The sequence below is a fragment of the Stereum hirsutum genome, assembly GCF_000264905.1.
Source record: "Stereum hirsutum FP-91666 SS1 unplaced genomic scaffold STEHIscaffold_11, whole genome shotgun sequence".
Classification (NCBI taxonomy): domain Eukaryota; kingdom Fungi; phylum Basidiomycota; class Agaricomycetes; order Russulales; family Stereaceae; genus Stereum; species Stereum hirsutum.
Genome location: NW_006763141.1, coordinates 1,677,429 through 1,698,282, shown reverse-complemented (window position 1 = coordinate 1,698,282; position 20,854 = coordinate 1,677,429). Strand labels below are relative to the sequence as shown.

Sequence of the window (20,854 nt, the reverse complement as noted above, 5' to 3'; positions counted from 1 at the left end):
GACCTCTCTTTTTTTTGCGTTTCGGCACTCGTTGCACTCCATAGAGTGTGTCTGCGACGAGTTGGGGGTCCGCGCGGCCTTTTCTCGTCGAGAATTCGACTTTTTGGCGGAAACGGCGCCCCCCAGCCTAAACGGCCCCCCTTCGATTTTCTTCCTATCGACGTGCGGTTTTTTTTGTACGGGGCGACCGCCCCCATCGAGGGCGTCCCGTAGGTGCCCTCAGGTCGTCGGTCGGGGCCGTATCGCATCGGGAACGGGCCCAAGCGCACCATGGTGCATTATGCCCGTCGCAGACCGACAGTATCCGAACAGGGCGTCGCCACCCAAGCTGGGGCTGATGCCACACCGCAGGGCGCCCGCCTGCGGCGGGTTTTTGTCCGGACTGGCGGACGGCCTACCCCCCAAAGTGCCCAAAATTTGTCCGTCCTGCGGACGGCCTTCCACCCCCAACTGGCCAAAATTTGTCCGGATCAGTGGACGTCCTCGCCCTCTATAACCGGGGGTCCTGCGGCATGATGAGCGACCATGTTAGAAATGCTGAAGATAGCATGCGTACGATATGAGCCCGGGAGCGTCGAGGACCGTGAAAGATGCCGCTGGTGTACATGTGGTTAGGGCAAAATAAGAGAAGAAAGCCCGATTTCAGAGAGGGCCGGATGTGTGTGACAATGGCCCGTGTGACAAAGTCAGGCTGCGATTTACCGCAAGTGTCCAGGAGATGCTTGGGTCACAAAAAGAGCTCCTAGGGTTCAAAAATCTTCAAGGCTCAAATGCTGACAAGCGAGACTTCCAAGGCAAGCATGGATCACTCTAGCGGGCACGGCGAATTGTAGAATGCATAGTGATCATTTTCTGTCCTGCTGTCGATTGATTCCGACGATGGGTTCGGGCCTTGGCTCCATTCATTTTACGCAGTGAAGATGCACCCGAGATTATAACTAAGATTTGGTACCTGCTTTCCGGTAGTGACGGTACCCCCGAAATACATCCACGGATGGGGCTCAGAAGACAAACATATTTTCTTGTCTGTGGGGTCATAATCAAAGAAATAAAACCGTATGAGATCAATAGACAACACAATGATTGATTTTATATCGTAAGAAAAGTCAGTGACACTATTGGAGGAGTTATAAGAAGCGAGAGGACATAAAGGGCATACAGTCTTGTGGGGCCAATATCTATATATTGCCGCTACGCGGGAATATCCCTAGCTGCCTTCCCTAGCTGCCTTCTCCTTCGCTGCCGCCTCTAACTCCGCGAACATTCCACTCTTCAAACACATTGTCCTGAATATCCCATCCTTCTTCTCCAACAACTTCGCCGGCGTATCAAACTCCGCCACAGCTCCCTTCTCCAACACAATCAACCTATCGTAATCAATCACTGTCCTCAGACGATGGGCTACGGTCAATAACAACGACCCGCCGAACTCTTCCCGGATCGTTGCCTGGATCTTCGCGTCCGTGGCGAAATCAATCGAGCTCGTGGCTTCGTCGAGAACTATTATGGCTGAACGACGGAGGAGGGCTCGGGCCATTGCGATCAACTGCCTTTGACCCTGCGAGAAGTTGATTCCTCCGGGAGAAACTTGCGTGTCCAACGTGATCGGTGCGCGGCTCTCGACTTCGGTGACAGAAGGAGCACCGACAGTAGGAGATGACGACGACGTAGCTGAGGAGGGGCGATCAGGATGTGAGGGAGAGGACGGCCTCGTATTGGCGCGCGAGGCTTGACGAGAGGTGCGTTGAGATTCGTAGGCATTTTCGGTAAGCATTTGGACGCGATACAAGACGTCCAGGCATTCCAAATCGTCATGTTCGTCTATGAAGGCAGTCAGATATTGTTTGCGTTCAGGGTGTGGGGGTACGTACTAAACGGATCAAGGTTCTCCCTCAGCGTTCCCGAGAAAAGTGTAGCATCTTGTGGAATGAATGTCTGCAGAACATATATTAGTCGCCACAAAGCGTGCCATCACAAACGCCACTCACAATCCTCGATCTCAAATCATGCAACCCAATCGTCGAGATATCAATCCCACCCACCAAAATTCTTCCGCCCGCAGGATCGACCTGAAACACAACCGAGGCAGCCACCCAGGGACACGACATTAACACCTGAACCTTCGCCCCTTACTAAATGGACCAGGGTACTCACGAATCTCAGAATACTCATTGCTAGCGTCGATTTCCCCGACCCTGTCCTTCCCAAAAGCCCAATCCTTTCCTTCGCCTTGAGCGAGAACGACACGTCATGCAACACGGGCGGCAACTCTGGTGCGTACTTGATGTCGAGGTTCTCCACTACGATCAAGTTTTCGCCTTCAGAGGACGGCCAGTAGGCGGGCGGGCGGTTGTTTTCGATGATTGCGGGAGGTTCTTGTGGAAGGTCGAGGTATTCGACCACACGTTCAACGGAGCTGTACGTCCAGCGATTTGAATAACGTGAGCATCATGCGACATATGAATGGGGACAAGGGGAAGGAGGTATGGATGTGGAGGTAAGCGTACTTGAGATCGAGCTCGAGCGCTGTCCAGAACCGACAGGCCCAGTATATACTGGTCGTGAATGCCATCGCCGAAGTGATACACATACCCGCAGTTCCCGCGCTCACGAAACCCGAAAGCGCGAAGAGCGTCGTGATGAGCACGGCAACGGCACCGAGGCAATCGAAATTCAGGAGCAGCCAGCGGTTCGTCATCCAGAAGCTGTACCACATCTATGTTCGGCAAGTATTCGTCGGTGAGTCGAGTGCTCGGGAGAAGAATGAATAGAGACGCCTACCTTCGTAGTCTGGTCGATCTTCTGGTGCAACCCATCTAAGAACTTCTGTTCCGCAGAGAACGCCCTCACGGTAACAATCCCCTCCAACAACTCTCCGAACCCGGAAAAGATGGGCGAACGAGTGTTAGACTCCATGCGACGGAGATCACGGCCGGTGTTGAGATACCCTATGGCGAATTGGCGGTAGGCAAGACCAATTATTGAGGCGGGGATGAGGAAGAGGGGGAAAATGAAACTAAACACTCGAACAGGATATAAGCAATCAGTCGGAAAGGAACATAGAGAAGAGTCACTTACGCCACTGTGAGAACCGAGGCCGCAAATGTGGCGAGGGAGGTATTGACGGCCTGGAGCGAACCTGCTAGGGACGAGTCGACCGTCTCGACATCCTGTATAATTTTGACCCGATGAGCATTGAGCATATTGAGCTAGTAAGAGAAACCATCTCTTACCTTACTGAACCTATTCAACATTCGACCTACACAGGACGGACATAAATTAGATCAAGCTCATCCCACAGACTCGAGTACAACGTACCCTGCGGCGTCGTATCATGCCACCTCATAGTCGCCCTAACCACTGTCTCCAACAACTTCCTGAACAGCACTCTACTGGCTCTCAAAGCTCCTGTGTACTGCGTCACCACCGACAGAATACTGACCAACGCCGTCAAGAACCCGATACCCGCATAGACACCGATATAGAAAAGGGGGTGTTCCTTTGCGCTGGGTAGGATAGAGGGTTGGACGTTTGTGAGGACGATCTGAGAAGTGGGAGTGTAGGGAGAGGCGGTGGTGGTGTTCGGCACCTTGAGTGTGTCGGAGAAGTTGAAAGGGCTGAAGGTGTAGACATGCGGGATATGATGAGAGCTGTGGATTGCATGCGGAAGGTAATGCGGGGTGAGGGAACCACCGAAGAGGCTTTCATGTTCAACGGTTGAGAAGGAAGTGAATGAGTAGGTCGTTGTAGAAGCCACGACACTATTATCGCCGTATGCTTCGCCCCAAAACTAGACAACACTGCATCAATCACTGTGTACACGCTGGCGAGGACGTGACAGAGGACATACCTTGATCCAAAGCTTCTCGGTAACACCCAGCAACTGTGCCAGCACGATTAGCGACGCCAACCCAATCCACGTCCAATACGACCTACATCGCCACGGATCAGCATTCTCGTCACTCCCCTAATACCATTGATAAAACTCACGAAGCCTTCAAATAAGTCCTATATATCGGCCACTTCACCCCACCCGTCAGCCGTTGCTCATCCTTGACCAACTTCCTCGGTTTCTTGCCTCCCTTACCCTTGGCCTTCTTCACTGCGTCACTTTCTCCTTCTCCCTCGTCGTTGCCATCGCCTTCAACAGCCCCCTCCATTGCTTCTTCCTCCGCAGTCTTCTCCCCAATCCCCATCTCCTCCGCCACAGCCTTCTCCTCCTGCACGACCTGCACCTCGCTCTCCTGCTCAATAGCCTCAAGGATACCTTGTTCGCGAAGGGCAGCTACCGTACCATGTGTGTCGATGCGGCCATCGAGCATGCGGATGAGATATTGTGTGCCAGGGAGGACAAGTTCGACGTGATGGGTTACGAGGATCTGTCGGGAAGGGTACATAGTTAATCGGAGGATGATATGTAGGAAACGGTAAGTAGAGTAGGAAGTATATACATACGACGGTGCGATTGGCTAGTAATGGGCCCTTGAGGAGCTTCTCGAATAGGAAGCGGGCGGTGTGACTGTCCTGTAAGTTTGACGCGCGTCAGCGTTGATCGATACACTGGTTGCACGAACCAAGTGTATCGGGGATGGAGCATACGTACTACAGCGCTCAACGGATCGTCCAAAAGCACATACTTCGTTGGTGCATACACTGCCCTCGCAAGCGCCACCCTAGCCTTCTGTCCACCCGAGAGACTCACACCCCTACGGCATTATCATGAAAAGTCTTCATTTAGCACTCATCGTTTGTCCCATCTCGTCAGACAGCGTCAGAAAAAAAGAAACACACCTCGCACCAATCTCCGTCTCATCCCCATCTTCCAATATTTTCAGATCAGGACCCAATGCACAGCTCTCCACGACGTCTTCGTACCTCTTCTCATCATACGGATACCCGAACAAGATATTTTCTTTGATCGACTGATGACGCAGCCAGGGCGATTGGGCGGCGTAGGAGATCGTGTGGGTGAGGTGAGTGACGGGGTCGATGGCATGAGGGTCCTGAGGGAGAGGGTAGGGATGGTATGAGCGAAGGGACGGAGAGGAGATTGGAAGAAGAAGGCGAACCTTATGCATGATCAACTTCCCGGGAGGATTTGTCGGCAGCATCGTCATCTCGCCCAACAGCGCCATCTACAAAACAAAGCGCTCGTCAATATCGCACATTCACTCATTGCGATCTCAACAACGCGAAACCAGCGAACAAGGAAACAATAAAAAGAACGTACCAACAGTGCAGTCTTCCCACTCGCCGTCGGCCCCGTAACCACCGTCAACTCCCCCTCCGGAAACATAACATTCAAATCCCTCAACTCGAACCGATGCTCATTCCCGCTTCCCGTTATACTCTCCCTATCCGCCGCTTCCTCGTCGTTCGTACCGGCGTTAGTGTCGGCGGAACTGGTAGGAAGCGTAAGCGTAGCATCTGTCTCCTCCGAGCCTCGTTGGGCGCCGTTTGTCCCAATATTATGTCCGTTCGTCTTGACCACCTTATCTTTAGGATCATCCTTTTTCTTCTCTTCGACCTCATTCCACTTGAACGACGCGTTTTTGAAACCTAAACCTTCTTTATCCGTGTCTTCACCATCCGCAGAAGACGATGAAGGGGCTCCAGATCGAGTCCGTTTAAGCGACGAAACTTGCTCGTCTACTTCGTCTTCGTTGAGATAGACAGATATGCGGTTGAGTGCTACGCCGGTCTTGTCGCCACACCACGCCACGCCACATTATGAAACCAAGCGAAACAAGAAGATCAGGAGAAGGTCAGTTTCGGTTCGAAGTGGGACAGTAGGTGGAAGATGGGGACGAGGAGTGCAAGGAAGGAGATTATGTATAGATTTCGGGCGAAGCCGAAAGCACATACCTGCAGTATCTGCACGATCCACGCCGGGATAACGTTGAGGGGTGCACGGATCATGTTGAACAGGGCGATAGCCTACAGAAACACAAACAAGCACGAGTGAGTTCCAGCCTCAGTGAACGGACGACGAGATAAACGAGGTGTGATTCGAAAGTAACAAAAATTTCGGGCCTCGAGAACGGGTGAGAAAGAAAAAGATACAAAATAGGGACGAAAATAAAGAAGACGTGGACGGCAAGGAAGAAGAATACGCACCGTAAACGCAACGCTAACCGTCAACTCGTTCCCCCTCATCACATACACCCAAAACGAGATAATAGACACCAAAATCGGCGCTGTCGTCCACAATGCGGAGAACAAGACCGAGTTCACGCGGGCTATACGCAGAACAAAGACAACGATAACGGTCAGTATTGGGATATATAATTCGATATTGACGGAAAAGGTATGCATTGTAAGAAGAAAATGTCAGGGAAGTGGGTTGGGTAGAAGAAGAGGGGACGAACCTTTGATCATCCATTTCATCTCGGCTTCCCTCGCATCGAGTGCACGCTCGATCCAACGATCCTCCCATGCGAAGAATTTGATGAACTTGACCTACATGCGCAAAATCAGCATATGTATCACTCAGATCCCGTTCGACTCTGCGACACGAAGTGTGCATGTCCCCTCCGCAACTCCCTATCTAACCCCGCCCCACCTTCCCCCTAAAAGAAACAAAACAACGCAAAACAAGTCCGACTTACCGCGCCAATCAACTCATTCAACACCCCCATCCTCCTATCCCTCGCGGCCATCACGCCCTTCTGAATCCTTATACTCCTCCTCGCAATGAACGAATTAAGCGGCCAGCCGAGGAGGAGGACGATGAAGCCCGCGAAGGCGGATATGCCTAGTAGTCTGTATTGAAAGAAGAGGTGCCGAACGCGTCAGTGTGCAAGATAAAGATTTGAAACTCAAAAAGGGTGGAACGCACTGATACAAAAACACACTCGCGATAATGATCTCGAACGGCGCTATGAAACAATCCATCCAGTCAGCATCCACTTATACTTAACCCTTTTCCCTTCTCACACATCCTTCCCTCCACGATAAAGGAAGACTGAGATCGGGATCGGGAACGTACCTCCATAGATGAAATATATCCCCGATATCATCATCGCGCACTGTAGATCGAAGAGCAAACATGGTCAGCGACCATCGAGACATTCAATCTCACTGCTGACAAGAGCCAGAAATGAAAACTAATAGACGAGACAATCCCGCAGGAACGCAGCGAAAGAAGAGCGTTCGCTCGATATACGGAGGGAGGGGCCCGTACGAAGGACGGAAGAGAGGTCAAAACATTCGGAACGAACGAGGTCTGAGGAGGCGTCATGATCATCGAACGAGCGCACCCGCCTCGTTCTGTTTCCATCTGACCATATACCGTCGCCAGAAAAAAGGAATCTCAAGATCCCCCACCTCGCCACACGAACAGCCACAGCGACCGCACACCGCACACCACGGTAAAGCAAGCCAACCCCCCGAACAGCAAGTCAACCACACCTCTCAAAGCATAACCCACAAAGCAAAGCAAAGAAAAATAAAAACCCACCCGATTCGCATCTCCCGCCATCAAATTCACGATCTTCCCCACGTCCGCGCCCGCCTTACTCTCATCCCTCTTATCCTCCGCCTTCTTCCTCTCCTCCTTACTCATCTTCTTCCCTTCCCCTCTTCCTTCCCCACCTCCCCCATTTCCACCTGCTCCCACACCAGACGCAGAATTGGCAGTAGTAGAAGCCGAACGCAAAACTCGCGCATCATCCGCCGCCAACGCCTTACTCGCCAACGCATCCTGATCCACGATACCCGAAAAATCTTTCCGTTTGAGCGCTTTGTCGTAGATGGAAGCCATGAGTTCGGTGCGGATGTGGGTGCAGGCGCGACGGCCGTACCAGAGGTGTTGGAGGTCTGCTTGGGCCTGGTGAAATGTGGGGGAAGAGAGAAGAGATGAGATGAGAAATGGCCGCGCGCGAAGAAAGAAAGGGGAGGAAGTTCGTCGAGGGGGTGATATAGAATCGGAGGTGCGAGTTTATAACAATAACAATGTGAAGGATGAGAATAGGAAGTGCGAAAGACAAAAAAACCGCACCTTCGCAACAGTACATAAAAACGCCAAACCCGCATACACATACGCCTGGCTCCTCTTCTGCCTCTCCGCCTCGGTATGGTCGTCGATGGCCTCGAGGATACGGCGGAGGAAGAAGGGGGAGGCGTAGTTGAAGACGACGGAGATGAAGGTGAGGGTGAAGTCGAGGCTTTGAGGGTTGAACGTTGGAGGGTCGTGGAGGGGAGGAGCGAGAGCGAGAGCGAGCGAGGAAATACGGGACAGGGCGTGGATGTATGCGTCATGTGAGGGATAGGTGGATATATGCGTTGATCCGAAGTCAAAGTGAGAAGAGGAGATGGATGTATGCGTTGAACCGACGTCAGTTGCCATGTGAGAAGGGCGAAGAAGGGAGCGGACGTACATAAGGTCGAGAGAATTCGCAGCCCAAAGACGACGGAGGAGTGTATTCCGCCTAACCATCCAAGGTAAGATCAACAACAGCATATATGCAATAGGGGGAAAAGTGTACTTGGTAGCGCTAAACTTCATGAAAACCGGTCGGGACTGCATCGTCGGGCTCAGGTTCCATACGTCCGTCTCGTTCAGCGTATCGTTCGTTCCCTACACCCGCAATCATATAAGACAATGTGCAAAAAGAAAGAGAGGAGGACGTACGCGTTTGATGAGAGGGTAAATCCAGAAGAATGTCGTCCAACCGCCCAATGTCGTATAATCCTCCGGCGAGACCGACTTGCCCTACACACAACCCGTCAGAACGCCACATGAGCCCCTATCCAAACAAAGCACTCACGATCTCGCTTTTATCCACCCTCTCACTCGGAATCCCCAACGGAGTCCACCAAAGCACACACAGCAACACCCCCAACGCTACCGCATCCGCTCCCCACCCAAGTACCACCAACCCATTCGGACCTCCGATGCCCAGCACGTTCACATCATACACCGCGCCTCCGACCTTCAACACCAGCAACACGAAGTGCACGACATACAGCGCGAGGAGATCAATCGGGAGTGTGGCGGAGGGGATGGCGATAGGCCGGATCGTGGCGTAGAGCCAGGAGAGAGATGTGAGGAGCGCGAGGAGTGCGAAGACGTTGGGAGGGGCGGCGGAAGGGTGTGTGGAGGGAGGGATGGGGTGGGAGGCGGAGAGGAAGGAGGAGAAGGCTGCGATGGAGAGCCAGACGAGTGTTTCGGCGAGTGCGAGCCAGACGAGGACGATCGTGCGCCATAGCGGGATGCCTGTTGTAGTTGCGTTTGTGGTCGTGTGAGTCGTGTTGCCTTCGTCCTTGTCCGCGCTGGCGTCGAGAGCTTCGGCCTCTTCGAGGGTCAGGAACGGCGTGAGTGGAGATGTGACGAAGCCGAGGGCTTTGGTAATTGGACTGGGCAGAGGGACGCGGTAGAGCGTGAAGAGGACGACGAGCACGGCGGGGAGCACAGTCGACCAGAACGACCGGACGCAGTCGGAGGTTAAGTCAACAGGGCTACTTCCCTTGCACACGAACCCCATTTTGATGGGCCTTTTATCTAGATATGCAGTAGTAGGCCCAGAGACGAAGTAGAACAGAGAGAGGAGTCGTCGTCGTCGTCAAACACGACTTGAACGCGCTTATCTCGCCAACGCTCACGCTTTCCGCGCTCAGCTATAATTAGCCCACGTGCACAAGTTGCTGATTTCCCCTTTCGTGCCTCTCTTTCTTATCGCTACACCGCATTCCATTTACGACGATGGTTATTGGTCTTCGTATATTGAACGCGACATTTCTGATGCTTTTGCGCGATAGCGGTTCACGCCACAATCAGGACGAGACCGTGGATACAAGGACCGATGACAGATCGAGTTGACCTTTGCGTAGCACGGATATTAGACTTACATTCGCACATTTCTCCCTTCCGACTCATAAACGCTCGCGTACTTATCGCGGTATCATGCTGGACGCATATGGACGAACAATATCGACGCTGGATGAGACAGCGGAGGTTGCGGACCGTTTATTCCGGGAGCCTCTAGAAATAACAACGACAAACAAACGGTTGCGACTCGCAAACTTGGCACTCGCGGCGTATCTCAGTTTCAAACTCCCTCTTACCATCTTTTTTGTATCCACCAGTCTGATCGCTCACGACCGCTCAAAAGATCGATGTACTATAGCCGTGGAAGTTCAACCTCGAACGCGTCGCGAGTTGTTGCCATTCGTCCAACTTCAACCCTCGAGGCCGGCGACGAAACGTCTTCCGGTAGGCCTATCAACTAGTTCCACCTCTCCGCTGCCGTGCCGCTCTAGTTCCCCTTCAAAACAACATGCCCTGCTCAACCTCTAAACCTGTATACGTGTCTATAGCATTCACGTCCCAGCTCTCTTCGCTGACGCCGTCTTAATGCTTTCCTAGGCTCATTGACAGCGATCTCATCAACACCATTCGGTACGTCATCCTTTATTTCCTCCGGTCAAGACGAGATACGTTCGTTTTCGTTCGTGTTTACTTCGTCATGGAAATAACAGAAGCGACAAGTCGTTAGAGCGTCAGAGCTCAGATCCCGATGGCTGAACCGGTAGTCCGTCAAGTGGCCTTGATTTTGATGTGTGGAGAGTTCTGCGTTAACACGACTACTGGAGCCTTGCCTGCGCACCGACGGCTATCTTACTATCAAATTCTTCCGTATACACGAAAGGAGAGATGGGTGTGCCCGTCGACCTGCGTTTTTAATCCCAGTTGTGCGCTGCGTGCGGACGAGCTGGGTCTACGCAGCCCGAATCAGCTCACTTAGATATATCCCCATCGCCGTAATGTACCGCGTGCATTCCGCTCTCTCTGCCAATATATGACAGTGCAGGATGTTCGCGAGATGCAGGATGCATACGTAGACCATCTTGGGGATACCAGCGATGAGGGGCACTATCGGTGACGGTGCCGTCCTCGATGCTAGTGAAAGTTTGTTTCTTTGGCTTCGTCTATAAGACCAGTGGAATTTGAAGGACATTGAAAACGGCCATGTAATGATCGCCCAAGGAACGAATGAGCACTAATCGAGTGCCGATAGCTTACATCGGCAACTTCTGCCCATACGATTTACCCATCCATAGGCAAAGATTGTTGAAAGCGATGAACCTTCCAAGTCTTGGCTCCGATGTCTAATGATGGTTTCGACCGCATTAACCCACCGTCGTCCGCCAGAACTGTGCGCAGATCAAGAACGTTTGCCAGACGTGTCTTTTGGATCTGGAATATGGGTTGCCCACGCAGGTTAGGGATACGACACTGCAGTTGCAAAATGAGGCGCCGACGAGCGAGATCAATAACGAGTATTATGCGCAGAATATGGACGGGAAGGTAGCGATGTTACCTCGTGCATAGATTTATGCTCTTTCTACCAGGATGCTCCTCGTATTCAATATATATGACCAGATCCGAGCATTCTACACGAACCCTCGCGGGCAGCCATGCGTGGTTCATGCATAAATACTACAACGCAGGCTGCTGCACTGTACGTTGCATTATGGCCTACTAGCGGGAGCCCATGTTTCGCAACAAACGGACATGTTCATTGTTGTCACAGTTGTCGAAACCTCCACGGAGGTCTTGCGGGCCACCCGCTGCCGAGCTACGCTCGTCGGCGAACTGAACGATTGCTTCAGGGTCAGAGCTCCAGCACAAGGTCCGTTGAAGAACAAAGGCCTCGACACAAGTGACTCAGAGCCGAAGCATCTACCGTGACCATGGTGTGGCCCAGCTGTGGCTGGAACAAGGAGCCAGACGGCGACGCATGTGGCATCGCCGCCAGTGGTTCATTCGCCCTCCGAGTCGTTCAATCACCGTTCAGGTGTCCAGCGAATGAGATGGCCCAATTGACTATTGGAAATGGGGTCCCGTGACACTGAGCTCCTTTCTAATATTGACTAGCGGAAGCCCGTGCTTCGCAGGGCGGACGGACATGTTCATTTTGTTGTCACAGTTGTCGAAACCTCCACGGAGGTCTTGCGGGCCACCCGCTGCCGAGCTACGCTCGTCGGCCAACTGAACGATTGCTTCAGAGTCAGAGCTCCAGCACAAGGTCCACAAAAGAGCCAAGGTCTCGACACAGGAGAGCCGGAGCATCCACCATGGTGTGGCCCAGCTGTGGCCGGAACAAGGAGCCAGACGGCGACGCATGTGGCATCACCGCCAGCGGTTCATTCGCCCCCCGAGTCCAATCACCGTTCAGGTGTCCAGCGAATGAGATGGCCAGTTGACTATTGGAAATGGGGTCCCACGATACTAAGCTCCTTTCTAATGTTGATGCAGGTCAAAATAATTGCATGCGTCGCTGCGTATGATCTTTTGCGGTGACTGGCGCCTGGGGCAAATATCGTGTTTTAGCACCACGAGGACATCATCCCGTCCATATTGAGTCAGCGGCTGTGCGATTGTTCTTGGAGTATATCACGAGGCTGGAAAGGATAACGCGCATAATCTGGCTGAGTCCTAGGCTGAATAGAAGGAAAACGCGGTGGTTCCGATGCTGTATTCCAGCGGCTTGTTCGCCGCTTTTAAATAACAAATATGAATTATATCAGTGCAGACTTGCTCGTGAGAGACATCACAAACCTGATTTTTTGATGACTCCGTCGAGCCGATGAACACGTTTTTTAAATGTCATTACCCAGGAGCTATTTTATGCCATCATTAGAAAATGTTCAATACAGTCTGTAACAGAATACGCACCCGAGTAGTGATTTTTGATCATCTCTGCGGCCCGCTCTGCTAGAATATAGGTGGGTACCTGGGTGTGCGCAGCTGGTATAAAAGGCTGGGCGTAAACAACGCCATAGCGGCTACGATCAGTATCCAGAAGTTTGATTCACCAAACCTTACACTCACAAATGCCGAGGCATCCACAACCCTGAGCCCCACCGTTCCTTTCACCCTCAAATCAGATTCTAAAGCGCCGCTACCCCTCCCTGTTCCGTTCCCGCCCATCGGAACAGTGCATGAAACGTGATTGACTGTAAAGCAGGTCTGCCTCACAAACGCTTCGATCTCTTCGTCCGTCTGAGCCTCGGCTGATGGGCTGGTCTCGTTCAGAATCCAGCCGTTCCACGCCGGTGCGGCCATGAACCTTCTAGCAGCTTTGATACCCTCGCGAAGGGAAAAAATATCGAAGGGTTCTGCGGGATCCAGCAGATTGGAGTTGATGAGGGGATGGTCGAACGGGTCTGTAGAAGCCAAAGAGATATTTCCACCTAGAGTCGTAAACAAGTATAGACATGAGGCTTTTTGTGAACGATGTAGGAAAGGAGAATAACGTACGAGAGGCGGGTGAGACGAGATTGACGAACATGGTGAAGAAATTTCCCTCTTGCGGAAACGGTTGGGAGAACGAAACAAAACTATCCTTGAGGGCTCGCGCCAACATCGTTCACATACATCGTGAACAAATTAGTGATGTCTTCATTCTATGGGCAAAGAACGTACCGTAGGAATAAATTCATAATGTGCTGAAGTAGGGCCCGCGCTTGGATCTGTCACATTCTCGAAGATTGTGGAGTTTTCCGGTAGCCTCAGCCATCCAAGCTGGTTTCCAGGGCCAATGACGAGGTCTCCTGTGCGAGACTGATTCCATTGCTGAAGCTGCTGGTCAGCGAATGTTGTATCAATCCTTGTTTTATCCAACGTGTTCGATGAATTGACCGTCCATGAGATAGTGGTAAGTGGGTGATCCTAGTGATACTCGTGTGCTCAGTTGGTAGACCAATACAGCAGTGAAGATGGTGAGGATACTTGTAAGTTAGCGCCCACATCGGGGAGGTCAATGGTAGCTGTTATACCGATTGAAGAAAGGTATGAAGCGTCTCCGATACCGGATAGCATTACTGGGTAAATATTACATCAGCAGCGTGCATCGTGAGTAACCAGTGAAACATACAAAGATGCGGTGTCTTGATCGCTCCAGCAGAAAGTATTACCTCTCTCGTTGCATTCATACTGTAGATATCGTCTGAAGTAATCAAGGTCGTTCGTCACTTGCAATGCCATGAGAGGGGATACGTGGAGCATCAGGTACACACAGGGTGATGATGCTTGAGCAAATTCGACCCCTGCCATAACTGGAGTCCCGGATTGAGAGCCTGTGTGAATTATCCTGGTGACTTGGGTGTTGACCAGGATATCGAGATTTTCCCTCGTGAAGACAGGCTCAAGATACGCGCTAGCTGCCGTTACTCGTTGTCCATGTGCTATCTAGGGTGCATATGTCAGACATATGACGATAACTAATTCATTTTTCGGCTGAATGTACCGTGGCTTGAGTCCATCCTTCGAGCACAATGAATAATATTACATAGAGGAACAGTATCAGTGTGACTAGGGAACTAGGATGGATCAACCGCTGACCTATTCCAATTGTTTGTCCAGAATTATAATCGATGTTGAATGGAAATTCCTCCGAGAGCTGATGAGAAGCGTTGATAGTCCGCTGATCCGTGGGCAACAGTTTCCCTGGAAGACTAATGCCCACTGGCCCTAAGAAATTGTGAAGTATGTGCACATTCAGAGACTATATGCAGGTACCTCGTAAAGAAAATGTGTCATACCATTAGTACCGTGAATAGGTAGGTCAATTTCACCCGTAGTGTTACGCCGGTCGGCGGGTGGAGTGATTCTTTCCATCTTTTGCGCGTGGAGAGATGAATGTCAGCCAACGCGACCGAGATTATACCTGACGGATAAGGTGAACATCTCAACACACCTTCTTCATGAATGGCTGTAGCGACTCCCATGTCCATCCACTATCCTCCGTGACCTCAGACCAGCGATCAAAGTCGTCTCTAGAGCCCCTACAAAACGCCATCACATCTTAAATCAATAACAAGAAAAAGTGTACCCAGAATCAGCGTTTGAATGATACCATGTAGACAAAATATGCCTCACTAATAGCGGTAGATCCCCCGAGGACGAAGCCACGAGCGTATGCAATGGAACGACCATCGAGACCAGGCTGAGGCAAGGTAGTGAAGTTCCAATCCTGAAGTGAGAATCACAACTCAGTACTTTAATAAGAGCTGCGAGTTTTCAGACCACACAAGATGCGCGACGTAAAATACTCACGAACTGAGAGCCGGTAAGACGTGATGCAAACGATGGAACCTCAATTTCAAGGTTCCCGAAGTCGCTATTCAAATATGCCAGTCTGAGCATCCGATCGTAAAAAGGAGAATACAGGTGTACCTGGAGCCTGCTTCGATGACCAGAACGTTGGTACCGGGATCCTCTGTCAAACGATTTGCTATTACACTTCCACCAGCGCCACCTGTAAACAATGTATATCACCACAAACTGACTGGACAAATGCTACGAGAAAAGTGCTGACCTCCGACTATAATGAAATCGTAGCGTTTGGACCAGGGAAGAAGCAAAGGACTCAGGTATAGTGTTCCTGAAGTCGAGCAAACGAAATGATACAGCATGAGAATGGAAAGGAGAAATGACGAGAGATGAGATTTCATCGTCAAGTAAGCAGGAGATAGACGTGCTACTAGGCAAGACGAAAGCACGATCTGAGGAGGGCCTGGAAATACAAGCGGCACTTGTGACCAAGATATAGGATGTGGGCTCGAACCTCCCGCTGCATCCTTATTGTCATTTAACAGCACTCGGTCTTATCCTCAGAAGCTGACCAACATCCTAAAGATATAACAACCCAGTTTTAGTACATAACTCTATACACGCTCAACCTCCGACAAGCGAGGTTGAATTTTCATCACAGTCGTGTTCCGCGACTTGAACGTGATTTAAAATCAAGAGCTGGTCGATGGTCCAATTAACCGACCGTCGCAGGTAGTAGGTAGGGCTCTGCATGAGTCTGAGAGCGAGTGTCAAATCTGACTCCCGCTCTCGCGAGAATGACCACGGTTCGGGTGAACCGCGGTGTTGCAGCTCTTCTACCCATGGTTCATGGCCCCCGATCCTATATATGTATATAACTCCTGATCGATTGCAGCCTCCAGAACGGTCTAACCCCACTTATGATCCCAGCTCAGCGTGAAGAACATACTAATGTCCGTAAATAAAGCGATACCCACCTCATTATCGAATGCACAAAGGGCTTGAGCGAAGTTAATATGGTTCTTGGCTACTATACATTGAGACCATAACATGGAGGGAGTACATGACCGTTGAACGAGCCTAAAGTACAAATACTTGGTTCTCACCACAAATATGGCACAAGGGGTCATTGTACGGCCATCATGCAATCCTTATGAAGCAAAGATGGCAGTAGTGTATTTTTGAATAAATACGATTCAAAAGGTCCATAGAGGCGAGAAATATAAATACAATATATCCTTGCGTACCGCTGGTATGAATGAAACCAAATTAGATATCTCGGAGACTGTTTCATAAACCATGGAATCTTCCAATCATGAGAGCATACTTCTCCGCATGAGAATCTTCCACAAGAGTCATCATTTTGAATCTGCTGGGATTAGCTATATGTTATCACTATTGAGCTTAGTAAAGCATACTGTTGGAGAAAACCGGAAGGTAGATGCCAGAGGCGACTCCCGCACCTTCATGGATAGGGCCTCACCATCGGAAGCATCGCTAGTGGCTTTGATGTGAATTACCGCTGCAGAGGTGGAATTGTTCTCCGGACAGGACGAACTGAAACTCTGCCACTGGAAAGCGGAGTTGTGCGACACGTCAGTACGTCCTAGCACTTGGACCGATGACCCGGATCGGGAATTCAAAGCCGTCATGAGCGCATTTGAGTAGACTGGGAGAAGGTTAGGTAATCTCAGTTTGGCATTATTCACAATGTACTCACTCTTGCATAACATGACAGCACTATAAACAGCACTGAGTGAGTAGACCTGAATCAGGGCGAAACAGGGGGACCAACATTGCGAAATGGAGATTTGTCGATTGAAACACCTCGAACAAAATAAGCTCCATAGCGGCAGATGTAGCGGTCACGGTCCCGGTCTCAACCGCCAGACGAATGAGTCGGTTTATGGTTCTGTTTGTCCTACCGAAGGAGTGGTCGCGTTTGGCAGAATTCAGCTTCCACAGTGGTCCCGTTAGATATGCTGATCATTTGTTCCCATTCAAGACAGGGCCGAACTCACGAGATACAGCATAGATGCTGCGATAATCTGAAATATGCTGATCAGCATACATATGTCTGGGTATTAGATGCAACCTCTCACTATGTCAGCAAGTGCTGCACCCCCCAACCAGATCTAAGAAACATAAAAACGGTCAGCATTGCGATCAGAGGTGAAATTAAATAGACATACGATAGTCCTTGCAAAAAAGTCCACCCTGTGATATTCAGTTACATTGGATAGAAATAGTGTCTAGATACATCGGATGAGTCGGCACTCGTGAAACATATAATGTAGACCTAGGAGAACACACTCCAACACCAATGGCAAACGCGGCGCCGCACTGTGCCAATGCAATCTAAAGATTGGTATGCGAGATGTAAGAGCAGTGAAAATGCAGGTATCGTAGGACACTGACGAAAATGATAAAGCAAGGTACGACTCTCCATCCACCCAGCGCATATATACGCCATGCAAAGAAAGCCTGAACCCATGCAGACACTGGATAATATATTGTTAGCATGGCGATATACGTTCAGAAATACAAAAAATCACACCGATTCCGGAGACACAAGGTAGCGCCGAGAATGTCCATCCAGGGTATACTAGCACTGAAGAGCGACCCCAGCCGGTACAAAGAATGTGCCACGCCATGGAAGCGACAACTGCACTTTGGAAGAGATCTAAAATAAATATTGCGTAGACTGTTGGCAATAATGTGTCTCAGATGTCTAAGGATTTAGAGCATAAGCTGGGCATACCTGAAGCTTGAATGACACGTCGATCTTGCGGAAAAGATATATGATATATATCTCCGGAGAAGTGTGGCATCAGCGTACGTTGTTCTTCCAAATGTGAGAACTGAGAACACACACATAGTTGAACAACGGCTACGCCGAACAGGAACCAGCTGAACAAAGACCCAATTATCTGTATAAGGCGGTTGTCAGCAAGGGCGAGCGTGTAAAAGGTGGCAATATATTGACGATCGGCCCAATCCTGAGGAAAAGCTCAATGTGGTATACAAAACAAACAAAAAGCGGATGAAATTTACTGTAACAAAATATCTGTCGAGACTGGGGGCTCCGACATAGTAGTATGCGACTTGATAGATAATGGCAACACGCTTGGTGCTGGGCTATAAGTGCTCCTTCACATGAATTGAGAGCAGGTAACATATACTCAGCCTTTCCATCAATGATGAGAGTTACCGCCCGAAGACGCTACTCGCATCTAAGCCTAGTGATATGCTCGCGACGTCGACATATAAGCCTTGAAAAAAAGCATTTGATTGATATTCGATACCTCGTAGACGAGCTCGGTTATGTGCTAGCCTAGAATAATGTCCCTATTTCATACCAACTAACGCAAATGTCCCCGGTCGAGGAGGTGTTTACCTCTGGTGAACCTTGAGTTCAGAATAGGTACGGCTCGGGTATCGAGGGCAAGATAATACTGATGGAAAGAAAGATTCCCGCTGGTAGGGGAGAAAGAAGATCAATAGGGACCTCTGTCGGCACTTCGAATGTTTACTTGATCACATGAGGCAAATTTGAGTACAGCTCATCTGACCAAGGAGCGCAACAATAGAGCATATATGCAGCGGTTTGAAACGGTGGAGCCCCCGACAGAGCTCGCTGGATAATGGGCGGATGGGTTGAGTGTACATCGCTACATATACACCCTAATGAACCATGTATTTTGCACTGCGGTGAAGAATTGAAAGGGTGATGCACGCTAGCATGAAGGATGAATTCCAGCTAGAAGAAAGGCGAATAAAACTCAATTATTTTGACCTATGTTGATGTGAGAGACATACCAAGAATATTCACGGAAGGACTGCCGTAGGGAAGTGCATCATGAGGGTTCTAGAAGAAACGAAAACTGGAGTTGTGAGCTTCCCTGTTAAGGTGGGTCCACACCGGACAAGGAACCGTTATATGCAATTATTGGTTGAGAATATTAGTCCAAGTCTCGTTTAGGCCAAAAGAGCGGTACCATATCGTATCGCCCCAGATTCATAACTGCGGACAAAAGACGTCTTTAATTGCGCTCCGTAGAGATGATCCTCAGGCTAAGCCGTCCTTGGATATTACCCGTCCGTAGATCCGTCAGAATGATTTCCGAGTATAGAGGGAAACTACAGCATACAAGATGAGGTATATCCTCCGGAAGGAGCTAGAAGATAGACGAAATGGGCCAGGGGTGAGCGGGAAATACCAGATTCCGTAAATATAGCCGTTGACTAAGTTTATATCTTCTGCAGAGAACAGAACGCGACGGACAAATATCGGTCAAAAGACGATCGCAAGATAGTAAGGAAGTGAACAGCGAAGAAGCACGAGAACCAGGAATAAAAGAGCTGCAGCACGATTGATGGAAGGGCTTAGTGGTGTATCGACTGTGTGGGAAGACTACGGGCCTATGAAGAAGACTACTGGAGTAAAAGGAGGTAAGCTTCAACTGAAGTATTATGTATGAGACCTCCGTCTTTCATGCATGCATGAAAGACGGAGGGAGAAATTGAAGAGAAACGAAAAGAGCGCTCGTTCAAATTTTGGCGGACCGTGGACGAGTCCAGCCCAATCGGTCGACCAGGGGCCGCAATAAGACGATTGGACCAACCGTCTGTCTTTCTTTCGGCCAATTCTCTGTGTCTGACATCTCTTGTCTCTCTTCTGATTCCAGAACCCACATGTACATTAACTGCGTATTGTCACTTGCTCCGCCACCAAAATCAAATTTGGGATCCATAACACACATCTCCAGTGACGAAAACAAGTCGGTCGTCTCAACCTCGAGATCAGTAGTACCAGGTCCCAAGCACTACCGTGGATCGTTCCGTTTGATATATCTTGCTCTGTGTTGATATAATTTTGCCGCAAGGGGTGTCTGCGTTATCTTTTTCAGTTCTCGTATTTACGCCCCGGATAGGTTGCCCACGCTGTCACGAATTAATCCCACGCCTTGTGGGCTCGCCTTTCGTCAAATAAGTTCTCATCTCCCTCTCTCTATTTTAGGATCGACATGGGATCTGGAGTGCATAGCTCTTACTCTTCTGGCTGATCTGGTCGATGCGTCGGCAGACCCGTGCCACCAAACGGAGCACCCAACCCTGCAGCATCCATCCTCAGGAGGTGCAATCATCAATGATGATCATCCATCATGAGCAAGCAAATGACACGAGGGTAGGAGGAAGTAGTGGTTGACGTCTAAGGTATGTTATTATCAAACCAAGGTGTACATGCCGAATGCAACTCTTGGAGCGACCCTCGTGTGACAGAGCAATATATAGTCATTGACACCTAAGAAGGCTGGTGAGAGACAGCCCTTATACACACAGTCTTCTCCAACGACGAATATTCTGTAATAATGTTGGGGACGATGAGTTCAACGACAGGTCTTTGAGTAATATACAAATATCGCACAGTAGATTTCCTTTAGCACAAAACCCCGCGACTATGATACAATAGAGGGCCTCCCGGTCATTTAAGAGCCATCTGTGGAGTACCCATTCGAAGGGTCCGATACCTCGTCCGAGGAAGAAGACGAGTAATCTGAGTGGCGTTCTCGATAATGGCTCTCTCGCTGCTCGGCAGAGCGAAAATACCTTCCACAGCGCCGGAAGCTACATACAAAGTGGTCTCTGCGTCGGCGTGCGTGTCGCAGGAGTGCAGCATTGTCTCTTTTCCCTATTGATAGATGACAGAAAAGAATCCGCATGGTGACTAACAACATTTGTGCTAACGTTCAAAAATGTGCGGTCACTACGAGGAGATAACGCACTGACATCTGT

The 20,854-nt window shown here is 50.2% G+C and overlaps 3 protein-coding genes across 3 annotated transcripts; 1 reads left to right on the top strand and 2 right to left on the bottom strand.

Annotated features, from left to right (window-relative positions):
• Positions 1-1,207: 1,207 nt before the first annotated feature.
• STEHIDRAFT_61225 (uncharacterized protein) lies at positions 1,208-9,485 on the bottom strand (the record flags this gene model as incomplete). Its single annotated transcript, XM_007306228.1, has 31 exons — positions 1,208-1,821; positions 1,872-1,935; positions 1,989-2,069; positions 2,155-2,416; positions 2,508-2,716; positions 2,782-3,016; positions 3,079-3,170; positions 3,234-3,259; positions 3,319-3,544; positions 3,632-3,790; positions 3,851-3,932; positions 3,991-4,169; positions 4,209-4,379; positions 4,456-4,524; positions 4,604-4,706; positions 4,792-5,003; positions 5,070-5,135; positions 5,231-5,701; positions 5,866-5,937; positions 6,118-6,239; positions 6,369-6,459; positions 6,609-6,762; positions 6,839-6,878; positions 6,989-7,028; positions 7,460-7,608; positions 7,690-7,828; positions 8,000-8,165; positions 8,379-8,429; positions 8,487-8,578; positions 8,633-8,713; positions 8,769-9,485. 31 exons carry the CDS (start codon positions 9,483-9,485, stop codon positions 1,208-1,210), a joined length of 5,235 nt encoding a protein of 1,744 aa, XP_007306290.1.
• A 1,620-nt stretch (positions 9,486-11,105) lies between these two features.
• On the top strand, positions 11,106-11,332 carry STEHIDRAFT_159294 (uncharacterized protein; the record flags this gene model as incomplete). The annotated part of the gene is made up of 2 exons (XM_007306655.1): positions 11,106-11,156; positions 11,222-11,332. 2 exons carry the CDS (start codon positions 11,106-11,108, stop codon positions 11,330-11,332), a joined length of 162 nt encoding a protein of 53 aa, XP_007306717.1.
• A 1,297-nt stretch (positions 11,333-12,629) lies between these two features.
• On the bottom strand, positions 12,630-15,279 carry STEHIDRAFT_61210 (aryl-alcohol oxidase-like protein; the record flags this gene model as incomplete). Its single annotated transcript, XM_007306227.1, has 13 exons — positions 12,630-12,764; positions 12,836-13,197; positions 13,265-13,349; positions 13,430-13,675; positions 13,736-13,827; positions 13,881-13,952; positions 14,023-14,190; positions 14,327-14,476; positions 14,548-14,623; positions 14,703-14,809; positions 14,885-14,978; positions 15,062-15,125; positions 15,182-15,279. Coding segments are annotated over 13 exons (1,749 nt in total), but the record flags the coding sequence as incomplete, so codon positions are not given.
• Positions 15,280-20,854: the final 5,575 nt, after the last annotated feature.